Here is a 17688-nt window from a genome sequence, read left to right as displayed (position 1 = left end):
GGACATAACTGCCTATTTCTTTCCTAATGTAAAGTAACTGAATAGGAATAAGCATGTGCTGAAATGTGGATGCTCAGATATTTTTCTGACGCTATTGTTTAGAAAGCGCACTGCTTGTGACTACTCATATTTTTGGGCATCAGGAAACAATGTGAGTTTCTGTTTGAGGTATAAACCAAAAGGTAAGGTCATGAAATATTCCTTCATGTAGATTTTTCTGCATCGAGAAGAAATCTGATGATAATTTATTTACTTTTCTTCAAATATAGATCCAGCCCTGCTCAAAGACTCTGGATGTGACCTATTCTCATGGCAGTAATGCTGTTCCAGAGGAGGAGAACGAAAATGGACCAAGTAATGGAGAAGGCAAATCTCTCCTGCCCTTTGGAAGCACAGAGCATTTAACCCACTAGCATGGTTGAATGTGTCTCTCAGGCCTAACCATGGACCTACATCTACTTGGCAAAATGTGTTAGGATTAAAGAGGCATCAACCACCCTTGTCTTTCTCATTTCTGTATAGTAAGCTGGAAGAACACTTCAAGAACATAAAGCATAGAATTTAAAAAAAACTATGGTGTATCAATTTTGTTCTACATCAACCTATAGTGGTCTAAGAACTCCAAGAAGAAAAAAAAGCAATTGAGGGTGGAAAGGAATAGAAGAAAAGGCTAAAATTTGAACAGTGAGATGAGGAAGGGTGACAGGTGTGGGAATTGAGAGTAGAGGAAAAAATTGGAATATTGAAAGACAAACAGGAAGTAGGATAAGAGTAGTGGAGAACTGAAGGATAAATAAATGAAGATGGCTAGAACAATTCTCCTCTCTGAAGAGTCAGTCCAATGAACCTTTGCACATCGTCTAAGTCAAGAATATCCTGCCTTAAGTAAACAGACTAAACTATGCACTATATTCTAGGTGTGGTGTCTCCATTATCCTTTATAATTGCTGTAAAATGTGCGTCTCAATCATTTTATAATAAAGAATAAGATATCTCCTTTCTTAATTGTTTGCTGTTCTTGTTAACTTTGTGATATGTAAATAGGCATGTTATGTCCCTATAAATACTAACATTTGACTGTTGATTTATAAATAGTTTTCCCACTTTCCTACCCTACCCAAGGAAATAATTTCACACTTTTTACATTGGTTCTGCTTAATTCTTGATCCAGTTACCTGTCTTAATGATGTTGTATCCTCATCACAACTCGTTAATCTGGGTTGTATCATCAGCAAACTTGATCCTTTACCTCATTCATTGAAGAAGATGGAAAATACTGGGGTCCAAGCACAGTTTGGTGCACTGTGCCATTAGTTGTAGTATGCGAATCCCAAAATGGCAAATTAATTCCTGTTTTCTATTTTGTAACCAGTTGTTATTCCATGCTGTGATAAATATCACAATACCCAGCTGGTTACATTCTCAAATTCACTTAACAAATCAGTGTTGACTTTGCCCACAATATTGCGATTTTATCAGTGCTCTGTTAACATGTCCCCATTCTTTACACTGGTCAAGCCAACCAGCCTACCCACTGCTGAAATTCTCTTCCACACTCCGCCTCATTCAATACTCTCTCACACTTTGTGGGTTAGCGTGTTTATGTTTACTAATTTACAGCAGGAGCCATTTTAAAAATCTAGTAATTTCTGTAAGATCAAAACTTAATTCACTTATGTTCATTTCACCACGCTGAAAGATGTATGTGAAGTGGTCCAGGAAGTTTGTTGCTCTTTTTTGTTTCAAAATCTTTCCAGTTCTCAGCATGTTTGCTTGGGGAACATTGTAAGCCTTTTTCCTTTAACCTTACACAAACATAAGACACCGGGGTAGGCCAGTCACCATCTTTAACCTTATCTGCCAATGAATAAGATCATGCTTGATCTAATCTTGGCTTCAGCATCATCACAAGTGGGTAGAGTGGTAAAATTAGCAAATGCTTGCTTTCATAGGTTGGGGTATTCAGCATAGGAGACAGAGCTAGAGAGAGAGCTAGATAGAGCTCTTAAGGATAGCGGAGTCAGGGGGTATGGGGAGAAAGCAGGAACGGGGTACTGATTGAGAATGATCAGCCATGATCACATTGAATGGCGGTGCTGGCTCGAAGGGCCGAATGGCCTCCTCCTGCACCTATTGTCTATTGTCTATTGACAGGAAATCATGATGCAAGTTTATAGGATGTTGGATAGGCCACATTTGGAGTATTGTGTGCAGTTCTGCCCTCCCCCCCCCCCCCCCATTACAGGAAGGATGTGACAGCTTTGGAAAGAGTGCAGGGGAAGTTTACCAGAATTATGCCTGGATTGGATGTTTTCACGAGAGAGTTAGATATAGCTTTTCGGGCTAATGGAATCAAGGGATTTGGGGAGAAAGCAGGAACGGAGTACTGATTTTGGATGATCAGCCATGATCATATTGAATGGCGGTGCTGGCTCGAAGGGCTGAGTTGCCTACTCCTGCACCTATTTTCTATGTTTTTTAGCTACAGGAGTTTGGATTGTTTTCTCTGCATTGCAAGTGATTGCACCTAATAGAACTATATGCAATTATGAGAGGCATAGATAGGATAGACGGTTAGAACTTTTTCCCCAGGGTTTAAGAATCAAATGTTAGAGGGCAAAGATTTAACGTGAGGGGGGTAAAATTTAAAGGAGTTTTTTTAAGAGGGGAGTGAGTTCCTGGAATGGGCTGCTGGGGGTGGTGGTTGAGTCAGATATGATAGTGGCATTTCAGAAACCTTTGGACAAGCAGTGAATGGAGATTTATGGATTATGTGCAGCAGATAAGAGTTGGCCATGGCTTCATGTTTGGCAAGGAAATTGTGAGCTGAAGGGACTGCTCTTGTGCTATACTGTTCTGTGTTTCCCATTTTCTACCCACACCCCTTCACTCCATGGTAGTTTAAATATATATATGAATATATTTGTCTTGAATATATTCAATGACTGCCTCCACAGCAGTGGGGTGGTTAATTCCAAAGATTTGCAATCCCCTACGAGAAGAAACATTCCTCCTAATTATTGTCTGAAATGGGCTGCCCCTTGTTCTGAAATTATCACCTCAGTTCTTGATAACCCTCCCAGGGGAAGCATCCTCTCAGCAACCCCCTCCTTTATTCATGTCCAAATCTCATTCTTCAATACATTTGCTTCTCTTTCAAACTCCAACAAGTATAGGCCAAACCAATTCAACTTCTCTTCGTATATCAACCCCTTCATTCCAGGAATAAGTTGAATGGACCTGGTCTAGCTCAAATGCAAGCACATCTTTCTTTAAATATGGAGACCAAAACTGCACTGGTACAATTGCAGCCACATCAGGACTCTGTAAGACTGTATCAAAACTTCATCTATATACTAAAACTCTCGATTTGTTTGTTTGTTTGTACCTGAACTACAGCCCAAACGGTACACGATAGCACGACAATTTTAGGCCCACCTTACTCACCGTCGAATCTTTGGTGCTAATGGAAGAAATTTCATTGAAATCGGTGTTATATTTTTAAAGTTATTCACATTTTAAAGTTTAAATCTATCTCCTAGGGAGGGAGGGGGAGGGAGGGAGGTGGAGGGAGGGATAAGGGGGGTTGAGGGGATGGAGTGGGGGGGAGGGGAGGGGGGGGGGGGGGGGTAGAGGGCGCTGCACCAATGTAGGAGAGGTTTGGACTCCACTTGGTCTAGTTACCTTTATATTCCACATCACTTGCCATCAATTATTTCCTAATTATTTGCTGTATGTGCAGGAAAATATTAGTGTTTCATCCTTAGATTCCTTTGTAGCATGATATTTTGTTGTCTCAACCATTTAACATTTTTCTTTTTTTTCTCCCCAACTTTGCATTCTGCCACACTTTATTACAGCTGTCATCTCACTGCCCACTCACTTAACCTACCAATATCACATTGCAGACTCTTGTGTGTCTTTCCCACCAACCTTGCTTCATCGCTTTTGGTTACGAGTAGGTCCCTTCTTCCAAGTTGTAAATATTTGAGATTTCAGTATTGATCCCTGAAACATCTTCCCAGTTGCTAATTGCCAATCCAAAATGTACCCATTTATCCGGGTGGTGCCACCAGCAGTGGCTGCCCCGTCAACAGTCTGTCTCTCCTTTCTTCTCTATTTGTTATTTTTAGTATGTGTTAAAAGTATGTTTTAGTGTTCCTTTTTTGTTTTATGTGGGGGGTGGGTGGATTTGGGGGAAACTTTTTTCAATATCTTGCCTCGACGGAGATGCGATTTCCCCCCCCCCCCCCCCCTTATCGTCTCTCCGTCCCCACTGCGGCCTAACATCGAGGAGATGGCAGACTTTCCCGGAGACCGGCCCGGCGCTTCAAGCCGCGGGCGCAGCGTGGACTTTGACATCGCGGAGCTTGCGATCCTTTGCCGAGTGGATCGACTGTGGAGAGCTCCAACCGCGGGGCCTGTGGACTTAAACATCATGAAGGCTGCGGTCTCAGGTAAGTAGCGGCCGACTTGGGAGCTCTATGCCGCGGAGAGTTTTCAACTGTCCCGACGCCGGAGTTTCGATCGCCCCGACGCGAGGGCTTCGGACCGTCGGCTACGGCGTCTGCGGACGGTGCAACAGCCCCGACCGCGGGTGAACAAAGAGGAAGATGATTGAACTTTATTACCTTCCATCACAGTGAGGAATGTGGAATCCGCTGTGGTGGATGTTTATGTCAAATTTTACTTTATATGGCAATGTGTCTTGTTGCTTTTCACTTAGTATGGCTGGATGGTAACTCAAATTTCACTGTACCTTAATTGGTACATGTGACAATAGATTGATCTTGAAATCTTGAAACCTATCATCTTCTGTTTTCTGTTAGCCACTCCTCTATTGATGGCAATGTATTACACACAACCACCTTTACATCTTGTGTGGCCACCTTCCTTGTGGCATCTTATTGAATGCGTTCTGGAAATCCAAAACACACCAGACCTTGTTTCCCTTTATCTGTCTTGTTTGGTAACGTCCTCAAAAACAATCCAACAAGTTTGAAAATTTCCCTTCATAAAACAATGTTGGTCCAGCTTAACAGTTTGATTTTTCTAATTTTCCTTGGTGATGGATTTAAGTATTTCTCAATGACAGATAATACACTTCCTGGCCTATAGTTTCATCCCTCCCATCGTGATGTTACACTTACTATTCTTGTTCCAAAGAGATGGACTGCTTTTCCTTTTTATTTTTACTTCCTTAATTTTCAACTAATCTAATCATATTGTATTTTATAGACACTCTTTTTTAATTTCTCATTCAACCGTAATCATTTAAATAGTTTGATTTGTTTGTAATTGCACACATTTTCAGACTGGGCTAAATTACTCAAATTTAAGCATTCTTCCCCGGAGAATTTCAGGAATTCACCACCATCTGTGGTGAATAAATTCCTCTACACCTCTATTGAAAATGACTGTCCGCTCGTGACTCTGCCCCCTCGTGACTCTGTCCCCTTGATCAAGACTTTGCACTGGGAGAAACTTTACAACATTTCCATCACATGCTCGCTTAGGATCTTATACGTTTTCATGTGATCATCCCTAATTTTTCTAAATTCCATTTTTCAGTTGTTCATGGTACGAGTGTAACATTGTTAGTCTATTAGACCGGCTTCACTCTCTATCCTGCCACTCCCTGCTCTGCTCTCGCCTCCTGGATTTGCTTGCAGAAAACCTCAGCTTCCTCGTCCATTACACTGCTACTCTGGATCCACTATTCAAGTGGATCTTGCAAATCTCCCTGTGACCGTGTGGGTTTCTCCGGGTGCTCCGGTTTCCTCCCACACTCCAAAGACGTACAGGTTTGTAGGTTAATTGGTTTCTCCAAATTGTAAATGGTCTCTAGTGTGTAGGACAGTGCTGGCGTGCGGGGTGATCGCTGGTTGGCGGGAACCCAGTGGGCAGAAAGGTCGGTTTCTATGCAGTATCTCTAAAGTCTAAAATAAAGATAACCCTTACATCCAAGGATGTAGCCTGGTAAATCTCTTCAGGGGTCTCTCTCTCCTTTATCTTTTCATAAGTAAAGGGACCAAGACTGCAAACTACTCCCGGTGTGGATTTACCAAAGTCAATGTAATATAACAATACTTCTCTATTTCCAAACTTTAAATATTTGCAATATGGGGCAATATGCATTTACATTCCTATTTAATTGCTGCATCCGGCTGCTAATTGTAGGTACAAAAAGCTGGAGTAGCTCAGCGGGACAGGCAGCATCTCTGGAGAGAAGGAATGGGTGACGGGAAACATCACCCATTCCTTCGCTCCAGAGATGCTGCCTGTCCCGTTGAGTTACTCCAGCTTTTTGTGTCTATCTTCGGTTTAAACCAGTGTCTGCTAATTGTTTGTGTTACATGCACAGCAATTCCTTGATCCCTCTGTACTCTGCTCCTCTGTGTTTTCTCTCCATTTGGATAATAGTTTGTCTTTAGATTTCTGTACTCATGTACAGAACCTTGCAGAAATTTGCCCACATTAAACTCCACGAGCCACATTTTCCTCTTGCTCATTCAACCTACTTATAATTTGTTGGTGAGTTCAAGTATCCTCATCACAATCTACCCCCTCCCACCTATTTTGTACTCTGCTCCCTCCTCCAAGTCATTATCCCAGATAACAAAAGAACAAGGTCTAAGAACTGTGTAGGAAGGAACTCCAGATGCTGGCTTAAACTGAAGATAGACACAAAATGCTGGAGTAACTCAGCGGGAGAAGCAGCATCTCTGGAGAGAAGGAATGGGTGACGTTTTGGGTCAAGACTCATCTGAATAAGGAACTCAACCCGAAATGTTACCCATTCCCCCACCGCTCCCCTCCCCCAAGGTGTCCCCCAAGGCTCAGTCCTTGGCCCCCTCCTCTTCATCCTCTACCTGTTCCCCCTTGGTCAATTAATCCGCCGTCATGGTCTCAACTTCCACTGCTTCGCCGATGATATCCAGCTCCTCATCTCCACCAAGTCAATCTCCCCCAACACACACTCTACACTGACAAACTGCATCACTGAAATAAAATCTTGGCTTCAATCAAACTTCCTCAAACTCAATTGCAACAAATCTGAAATCATCATCATTGGTCCAAAAACGCTCACCAAATCCACCCAAAACTTCATCCTCAACATTGATGGTCTCCCAGTATCCACCTCACCTCACATCCGGAATCTTGGAATCATCCTTGATCAAACCCTCTCCTTCGACAAACACATCAAACACATCACAAAGACAGCCTTCTTCCACCTCAAAAACATTGCCCGTCTCCGTCCATCCCTCTCCTCCACAGCTGCAGAAACCCTCATCCACGCCTTCATCACCTCCCGTCTGGACTACTGCAACAGCCTCCTCTATGGCGCACCCTCAAAAATCATCAATAAACTTCAATACATTCAAAACTCCGCTGCCCGTCTACTCACACACACCTCGATCCGTGACCATATCACCCCCGTACTTTATAAACTCCACTGGCTCCCCATCCCCCAGAGAATCCAGTACAAAATCCTCCTCATAACCTACAAAGCCCTCCATAACCTGGCCCCATCCTATCTGACCGACCTCCTCCACAGGCACACTCCCACCTGCACCCGCCGCTCTGCCGCTGCCAATCTCCTATCCCCCCACATCCGGACCAAACTCAGATCCTGGGGGGACAGGGCTTTCTCCATCGCTGCTCCCACCCTATGGAACTCACTACCCCAAACCGTTAGAGACTCCTCCACACTCACCACATTCAAAACATCGCTGAAATCTCACCTGTTCAGTACTGCCTTCAACCACTGAAGGTCACCTCACCTTCTGTCTCCTTTCTCTGTTCATTTATTTATTTACTTATTTATCTATTTATTCATTTCCCTATGTTCTCAAAATCTCTGTAAAGCGTCTTTGAGTATATGAAAAGCGCTATATAAATAAAATGCATTATTATTATTATTATTATTCCTTCTCTCCAGACATGCTGCCTGTCCTGCTGAGTTTCTCCAGCATTCTGTGTCTATCAAGGGTTAAGAACTCTTCCTATTGGCACTCCATTAGTTACAATTTACAGAATGTCAAAGATTGTGATAATCAGTCTGAAATCCACATAAGCTGATTTCCTTCAACACCCTGACCTCTCATCTTGTGCTTTGGAGTTTTTGTGGCACCTTATCAAATACCTTCTGGAGGTCCAAATACACATGAACAAGCTCTCCTCTATGTGCAATTTGTTAAGGCCTCTAAAATATGTTCACCCATTCTCCTCAGGATTATTGAATATATCACATGAGAAGGTCCTGATATTTTGCCCTTTAATTCCTCTAATACTTTCATTTTTTACAATATCTCCTTTTTAATGAATTTACTTCCTCTCCCAAATTCTTCTATCTGCACAAAACCAACATTATTATTAATTTAATTCAATCCTACACTTTATTAATTTACACTCTCCATTTTTAGGCACCAGCAAAGATTTGACAATCCTTTTACTGGAGAATATTAGAATTCCAATGGCATAACTATTTTAGCATAATGCAATTGGAAATTGACTTTTCCTGGAATGAAACTTGATAATGACCATTTCCTGGTTGTTTTCTGGAAAGTTGTCTTGGCACTTTGCTTAATGAGCCATTTCAGGCACTGTATATGCATCTAATAACATCAATGTCTTTTTGCCCAGCATTGCTGGATGTGATCTGTAATGGATTTTAAGCCTAGGGTGCAGAGGTCTCACCTTCAAATATTATTGGTATTAGTTTATTATTGTCACGTGTAGTGATATACAGTGAAAAAATTGTTTCAGGTGCTATTCAGGTAAACCATACCCTACATGAGTACATTAAAAAGAAAACTGATTGCAGAATAAAATGTTACAGCAACAGACAAAGTGCAAATAATGAAAAGTGCAAGGCTGCAATGAGGTAGATTGGAAGATTGGAAATCCAACCTTAGCATATGAGAGAGTTTAATAATAGCAGAGAAGAAGCTGTTCTTGAGTCTGGTGGCCGATGCTTTCAAATATTTCTACCTTCTGCTGAACGGAAGAACAGAGATGAGCAGAGTGTAGGTGGTGCTTGATAATGCTGGCTCCTTTTGTTAACTTGGTATTTCTGTTTGGGTTGGTGTCTTTTGCTTCCACCTTGTCAGTTGCTCTTTATGGCTTTTGTTATTTTCTGTCCATCTCCTCAAGAGTAAATGAGGCTAATCGGATAACTTTTTTTGCAGCTTATTAGCCTCGTTCTTGTTTCAATGTAGCTGGCCTTTCCAGAATCGCTGCAACTTTACCAAAATGATTGTTAATATTGCATTACGTTAGGGTGGCACAGTGGCGCAGAGGATGGCACAGTGGTGCTGCAGGAGAGTTGCTGCCCTGCAATGCCAGAGACCCGGGATCAATCCTAACCTCGGGTGCTGTCTGCATGGAGTTTGTATGTTCTCTCTGTTACTGTGTGATCGATGTGTCCATGGGCCGAAGAGCCTGTTTCCATGCTGTATCTCCAAAGTAAACTAAACTAAACTTTGGGCAGTGGTAAAGTTGCTGCCTTACAGCGCCAGAGACCCGAGCTCGATCCTGACTACAGATGCTTGTCTGTATGGAGTTTGTACTTTGTCCCTGTGACCACATGGGTTTTCGCCGGAATCTATGGTTTCCTCCCACACTCCAAAGACGTACAGGTTTGTAGGTTAATTGGCTTGGTATAATTGTAACTTGTCCCTAGTGTGTGTAGTCTGAAGAATGGTCTCAACCCGAAATGTCACCCATTCCTTGGCTTGCCCTCCACAGCCTTCTGTGGCAAAGAATTCCACAGATTCACCACCCTCTGACTTTCTCCTGACTCTCAGTCTGAAGATGGGTCTTGACCTATTCCTTCTCTCCAGAGATGCTGCCTGTCCAGCTGAGTTACTCCAGCTTTTTGTGTCTATCAGGAAATACTATGGTCTGTTTTGGTGCATGAATCTACATGCTAAATGCTTTGATACTATTTTTAATGTTTTTTTGACCAATTTTTCAATTTATTCCCTGTATCCTGTATCTGTACACTGTGGACGGCCTGACTGTCATCACTAGTATGTGCAGAAAGGAACTGCAGGTGCTAGTTTAAACTGAAGATAGACACAAAAAGCTGGAGAACTCAGCGGGTCAGAGAGATGCTGTCTGACCCACTAAGTTACTCCAGCTTTTCGTGTCTATCTTTGATTTTAATCATGTACAGTCTTTTCGTTGTCTGGATAGCACGGTATAATAATAAACAAAATTAAACTAGACAAAATCTTTCGAGAAGGTCAGAGAGGGGATTAACTCTGTAGACAGCACAGGTTTAGCACACCAAAAGAGGATGAACTTTATCTTCGAGACTTTGAGGCAACTAAAACTGAAAATGAGACTGAAACTGAAAATGAGAATCAAACAAAATAGGCTACCAGGGACCCAAGGAACGTCACTATCTTGTGTAGAACTCAATGTGTTGGAGAACTCAGCAGGTCAGGCAAATCTCTGGAGGACATGGATCGGCAATGTTTCAGGTTAGAACCCTTCTTCAGGCTAGGCTACCAATTGGTTTAAATCATTCTAGCTTGAGAGCACTCTATCTCACTCTCTTATCACAATCATACTTTATTAGCCAAGTATGTTTTGCAATGTACGAGGAATTTCATTTGCCGTACAGTCATAACAATAAAAAGCAACAGGACACACAAAATACATTTTAACATGAACATCCACCACAGTGACTCCTCTTCAATCCTCACTGTGACGGAAGGCAAAAAAAAAAGTTCAATCTCTCCCTTCTTTGTCGGGGGCCTACAACCTTCCGTTGATGGGACGATCTTGACTCCCGGAGCTTAATGTAGCAAGAGTTAATGCATTCACACTGGTTATTCTTTCTTCATGTCTTCCATGTTCAAAGATAGCAAAATCTAATTAGTATCCTCAACAGACCATCTTGGTTTGACGTGAGGAGCACAGTCCATCTGTCGATTTGTTTCCTGAGGCGATGCCTTTGATGAACACAGTGGGTGAATAACATTTCAAAGATCTATATCAAATTGTAATTATGACAGACATAGCTACAAAACAAACTGTATGCCATTATGAACGGCCAATAGATTATGTGCAAGACAAAATGAAATCTAATGATAAAATGCTTGAACATTATCTAATCTTCACGGAATGTTTTTTTAATGGACAATAAACGTTGCTGTTTGCCCAAGCCCATTTCCTCAATTATACCAGCAGCTGCAACTTTACTACTGACGTCAAGTGGAAATGCATTTACCAATATGCACACATATTGCAACACAACAGTAAACAGTCCTGTTCATTCATAACCATTCTTCAATTCCATAGTACCCATCAATCATATTGCAAAGTGACATGGGGTAGATGTGAAGCAGACTGATATCTGTAATCATTCCTTGGTTATCATTCTGGCAATGTAGTTGTTATTAATAAACATTATTTCTACTGCATATTCTATTACTTGTCATATGGAAACATAGCAAGTAGGAGCTGGAGTAGGCAAATCAATTCTGCTAGCCTGCTCCGTCATTCAATCTGACCAGGTTTTATCCTTTGTTTCAATACTGTATTCCCATTCTCTATCTATTCCCACCGATTTGTGTCTAGAAATCATCCTCATTCTTAAATATAGTCAGTAACTTGGCCTTCGCCAGCACCTGTGGTGGAGAATTCTGCATGTTCACCACACTCTGGGTGAAGAACATTATTCTCAAATCAATCCTTGATGTCTGTGACTGAGATCCCTGGTTCTAAACACCTCAGCCAGGTAAAACATTCTCTCCACATCCAGTCTGAACTTTTCTGTCGAGTTCTTGCATCTCTTAATGAAGTCATCTCTCGATCTTCTGATTTCCAATAAAAATAGGCAAATATTACTCAAGCTCTCCTCAAAAGACAACCACCTTGCAGCAATTAATTTAGTGCATAGAATTTTCACTGGCTCCAGGTCATATATATCCTTCTTTAACTCCAAAGGCAAAACTGCAATCAGTATTCTTGATGTGGTCTCGCCAAAACTCTGGAAAATCTCCACAAGTTCTTTTAATTTGTTCGCCCAAGGGCTTATAATCTTCACATGTTTATTTGCAGAGTCCCAGTACTAATTCCCATGGTACACTACTAGCTACTGGCTTCCAATCATAAAATCAACTCTCCACCATCACCCACTGTCACCTCCTACCAAACTAATTTTGGATCTAATTTTCCAACTTGTTTTCGATCCCATGGCTCTGAACCATTTGGATCAGCCTTCCATGTGGGACCTAATCAAAGGGCTTGGGGAAGTCCATTAAGTACACAGTCCCCATCGATGTATACAGATACCTTTTCCGAAAACTCACTTAAATTAATCAGAAGTCTCCATAAAGAAACCTGTGCTGACTGTCCCTGGACAATCCTTGCCTTTCCAAGTGAAGATTAATCCTGCACCTTAGATTTGTTTTCCAATTTCGTGACTCCACACCTCCTCACTCCAAAATGCATCAATTTCCATCCAGATAAATGTCAGATGCCCCCAGGCTTCATTTAAACCTTCGAAGATGGTTCCGCTTAAAATTCTATCAGACCAACCACTGGCCAACCGATCACTATAGCCACCTAGACTTAGTCTTTGGCCCAGATACCATATTTTCTCTGGTGAAAATGTAATGACCTAAAACATTAACTCTATTTTTCCTTCTGCAGATGCTGGCTTGAGTACTTTTGCAATTTCTGTCTTTATATCATATTTTCTCCATTGATTCAGTAGATTCCTGGACACATTGGTGGGCCCACACCTGGTAGAAGCATTGATGTAGATTTCAAAATTTCAAGATCAATTTATTGTCGTATGTTGAAAGGCTGGAGCAATTAGGCTTGTATACACTGGAATTTAGAAGGATGAGGGGGGATCTTATTGAAACATATAAGATAATTAGGGGATTGGACACATTAGAGGCAGGAAACATGTTCCCAATGTTGGGGGAGTCCAGAACAAGGGGCCACAGTTTAAGAATAAGGGGTAGGCCATTTAGAACGGAGATGAGGAAGAACTTTTTCAGTCAGAGAGTGGTGAAGGTGTGGAATTCTCTGCCTCAGAAGGCAATGGAGGCCAGTTCGTTGGATGCTTTCAAGAGAGCTGGATAGAGCTCTTAAGGATAGCGGAGTGAGGGGGTATGGGGAGAAGGCAGGAACGGGGTACTGATTGAGAGTGATCAGCCATGATCGCATTGAATGACGGTGCTGGCTCGAAGGGCTGAATGGCCTACTCCTGCACCTATTGTCTATTGTCTATTGTCTCATGCACCAATTAAGTTACAGTGAAATTTGAGTTACCATACAGCCATACAAAGTGAAAAGCAACAAGACACATAGCCACATAAAGTAAAATTTAACATAAACATCCACCACAGCAGATTCCACATTCCTCGCTGTGATGGAAGGTAATAAAGTTCAATCATCTTCCTCTTTCTTCACCCGCGGTCGGGGCTGTTGAATCCTCCGCATTCACCACTGCCGATGGTCCGATGTCCAAGCCCTCCTGTTGGGGTGATGGAAACTCCCCGCGTCGGGATGGTTGAAACTCTCTCCGCACCATGGAGCTCCCGAATCGGCATCTTCTTACCAGAGACTGCGGGCTTCATGGTGTTAAAGTCCACAGGCCCACGGTCGGAGCTCTTCACAGACGATCCTCAGCAAAGGATCGCAGCTCCCGATGGTAAGTCCTTGCCGAGCCCGTGGCTTGAAGCGCCGGGCCAGTCTCCAGGAAAGGCTGCCAACCCCACGATGATAGGCCACAGTGGGGACGGAGATACGACACGGAGAAAAATCGCATCTCCGTCGAGGTAAGAGATTGAAAAAAAGTTTCCCCCAATTCCCCCACCCCCCACATGAAAGAAACAAAGAAACACTAAAACATACTTTTAACACATACTTAAAATAATAAAACAGTAGAAAGGACAGACAGACTGCTGGCGAAACAGCCACTGTGGTGGCTCCACCCGATGTATTGACTACAAAATCATAGCCTTTGCAATGGCCTACAATGTTTAAGGGCCTAGAGTGAACTCTTCTGGGATGCTCCTTCTCTCAGGTAGGAAAGCAAGATTACCATGAATTTAATCTTGGGTATCTGGATAATTAGGTCAATTGGGGCAACATGATGGTAGAGCTACTGCCTCACAGCGCCAGAGACCCGGGTTCGATCCTGACCTCGGGCGCTGTCTGTGAGGAGTTTGCACATTCTTCCTGTGACTGCATGGGTTTCCTCCGGGTGATCTTGTTTCATTCCACATCCTAAAGATGTGTGGGTTTGTGGTTTAATTGACCTCAATAAAATTGCCTCACGTATGTGGAGAGCAGATGTAAAAGTGGGATAAGATTGAAATCGCGTTAACGGGTGATTGATGGTCGTGTGGACTCAGTGGCTGAAAGACCTGTTTCCACGCTGTATCCCTGAACTAAAGTAAACTAAAGGAAACTAAACAAAGGTTTGCTCATCAATTTTCCAGAAGCCTTTTGATGCCAATTGTTCTCCAATTTGTTTCAACATTTATTGTTCAATAATTCTTGTCTTTTATAGGTAATGTTATGCGTGTATTTCTATAATATTTATAATTTTATGATATTGACATAGTTAAATTAACTGAATTGGCCTATTATTGTAGGCACTTGCTACTCTACTGCTGTGGCCGTTAAAATTTTGAACCATTTACGACTGCCTTTCATGTAGTGGGACAATATTTCTCAGGAGATACGCAGTTCATTAGCCTGAATCCATTTTGGGAAAGTCCACATGTGTTCTATAATTATGTTATCTTTGAAGAGAAGTTTAAAAATAATAATAAAGCAAGAAGCTTACTTACTCAGGATTTTACGCTGATCAGATGACTTGTCAAAAGACTGTAACTTGACTAATTGGATGGTGAGTTCGCAATTCCTCTGGTTACATGTTAAAAGACCATTGTACGTATGGCGGCAACATCCTCCTCTATTTGCTACGCATAGAGCAGTAAAGATGAGAACATAACTTTTCTGAAACATTTACTGTGTTTCTCTCTCCATACATCTTGCCCACTTGTGAATATTTCCAGCATTCAATTTGTATTTCAAGAATATAACTACTTTACTATGAATATTGGAAAGGCAAATTCTTCATGAAAGTTTTTGATGATAGAACATAAAACAGTACAGCCCAAGGACAGGTGTGTGTATTCACATACATTACAACTGTGGGTACTGCAGGAATGTGGGGAGAGATGAAGAGATATAGAGAGCTGTTCAGATATAGAGTGCTTTATTCAGTTTCTCTCTTTTTGAAAATGTGTACATCATTGCTAACTCTCAGATTTTGCCTTTAATCTTTGTTCAGGAGTTTGTTTGTTTAGCATTTTATCTTCTTCTTGGCTTGATGAGGATGATCACTTTTTGACACAGTTCAACAAAATCTTGTATAATTTCTTCCGCAAGGCAGCTTCTGGAATGATTTCACAATAATTCTTCAATAATTTATTTTAGATGCTTTTTCATGAATTAAGTGATTTATATATCTACTTTTAATTTAACCTCTTATTTTCACAAGATAGGGTAATACAGCGTGGATAAAGACTCCATGGCCCAACTTGCCCTCCTGACCAACATGCCCCATCTACACTAGTTCCACCTGCCTGTGTTTGGCCCATATCCCTCTAAATATCTCATATCGATGTACCTGTCCACATGTTTTTTCAATGTTGTGATAGTACCTGCCTCAACTACACCTCTGTCAACTCCATATACCGACCACCCTTTGAGTAAAAACATTTCCCCCCTCAACTTAAATCTATGCTCTCTGGTTCTTGATTCCCCTACTCTGGGTAAAAGACTCTGTGCATTAACCCTATCGATTCCTCTCATGATCTTGTATACCTCTTGTAAGACCATCTTGTAAGACCATCCCTTATCCTCCTGCGCTTCAGGGAGTAAAGTCCTAGCCTGCGCAACCTCTCCCTATAGTTCAGGGACTCAAGTTCTGGCACATCCTCATAACTCTTCTCTTCACCCTTTTCAGCTTAACAACATCTTTCCCATAACAGGATGACCAAGATATGTCTTTGTATTTTATACTTCAATCATCACAGATGCAGGAAATCTGAAATAGAAACTGAAACACTGAAAACAATCAGCTGGTCAGGCAGCATCTGTGGAGTGAGAAAAACAATGAATGTTTCAGGTCATCAATACTGGGAAATAGACAAAGAAATGACAACAGAAAGCAGGGAAAGTGAAGGAGGGGAATGGGTGCAACAAGAAAATCTGAATGGAAAGAAGTGTCCCGACATAAAATCGTCACATGTGCATCCCCTCCAAAGATGCCGTCTAATCTGCTGAGTTACTCAAGCACTTTGTGTTTTGCTCAAGATTCCAGCATCCACGAAAATGTCATGTAATGTGTGATTAATAGTACGGCTGTGGGACATGTTATTGGTGGCAATACATCATGTACAAAAAGAAATACAAAGGGAAAAAATGGGCCAAAAGAATGGCAGCCAAAAAATGGCCAGTTCTGACACAAAGAGAAAGAAAGAATGATTTAGATTTTAGATTTAGATTTAGATTCTACAGCGCGGAAACAGGCCCTTTCGGCCCACCAAGTCCGCGCCGCCCAGTGATCCCCGCACATTAACACTATCCTACACACACCAGGGACATTTTTTACATTTACCCAGTCAATTAACCTACAAACCTGCACGTCTTTGGAGTGTGGGAGGAAACCGAAGATCTCGGAGAAAACCCACGCAGGTCACGGGGAGAACGTACAAACTCCATACAGACGGCGCCCGTAGTCAGGATCGAACCTGAGTCTCCGGCGCTACATTCGCTGTAAGGCAGCAACTCTACCGCTGCGCCACCGTGCTGCCCAGTTACCTAAAGTTGGAGAATTTGTTACTGAATCCTGTAGATTACAAGATACCCAGCCAGAAGATAAAGTATTGCCCTCAAGCTTGTGTCAGTCCTCATTAAAACAGTGCCGGAGGCAAGAAAGTTCAGAGGGGGAGTTAGGTGGTGAATTAAAATGGAAGGCAACAGGCTCGGGCTCACTCCATCAAATTAAATGTAGATGGTCTGCAAAACTAGCACTCGATTATTGTTTGGCTTCTTCAATTACAGGAGATCTCATTGTGAACACAGTGTACAGTGAATGCAGTACACTACATTTTGATAACCAGTTTTCCTAATATTTTAATGTTGGATATCTGTCATTCATAATATTTTCCTATGAGTAATTTCAGATAATGAATTCAGATCATGCATCTCCTCCAAATTCACCTTCTGTTTCTGTATTATTCCATTACCACACCCTTTCACCTTGCTCATTGAATCTCTCCTGTTCAGACCCTACCTTTTGTTCATTTCTTATCTGTTCTTTTTCTTTGCATCTTAAAACTTATTTATCTCTAATTTTCCCAGCTCTGATAATGTGGCACAGTGTCCTACGTTCAATCATCACTGTGGGTAACATCTGTGCACAAATTAAATGATCAGAGCCTTCTGCTCAGTGGGGTTCCTCACACAGAAGATATGAACATAGTTGACCTTGTAACTCACCACAGTTCACCCTGTTCCCTGCTTGACTAGGAAAGTCCTTTCATGCTCTTTTTTTCCATTGGAGCCAACTAGCATTGAAACAGGCCCTTTGGCCCACTGGATCCATGCTGGCCATCAAGCACCTACCTGTAGTTTTAG

General features: G+C 41.9%; 1 protein-coding gene across 1 annotated transcript in view; it reads left to right on the top strand.

Annotated features, from left to right (window-relative positions):
- Positions 1-916, top strand: part of ilrun (inflammation and lipid regulator with UBA-like and NBR1-like domains) — an 80368-nt gene extending 79452 nt beyond the window's left edge. Inside the window, exon 5 of the mRNA XM_078420610.1 lies at positions 270-916. Coding sequence (XP_078276736.1) covers positions 270-413 — 144 coding nt within the window. The 3' untranslated portion in view covers positions 414-916. The remainder of the gene's footprint in view (positions 1-269) is intronic.
- The last annotated feature ends 16772 nt before the right edge of the window (positions 917-17688 follow it).

The sequence above is a fragment of the Rhinoraja longicauda genome, chromosome 24 (genome assembly GCF_053455715.1).
Source record: "Rhinoraja longicauda isolate Sanriku21f chromosome 24, sRhiLon1.1, whole genome shotgun sequence".
Classification (NCBI taxonomy): Eukaryota; Metazoa; Chordata; class Chondrichthyes; order Rajiformes; family Arhynchobatidae; genus Rhinoraja; species Rhinoraja longicauda.
Note: the sequence above shows the minus strand (reverse complement) of the source record. Positions and strands in the feature narration are given on the sequence as shown.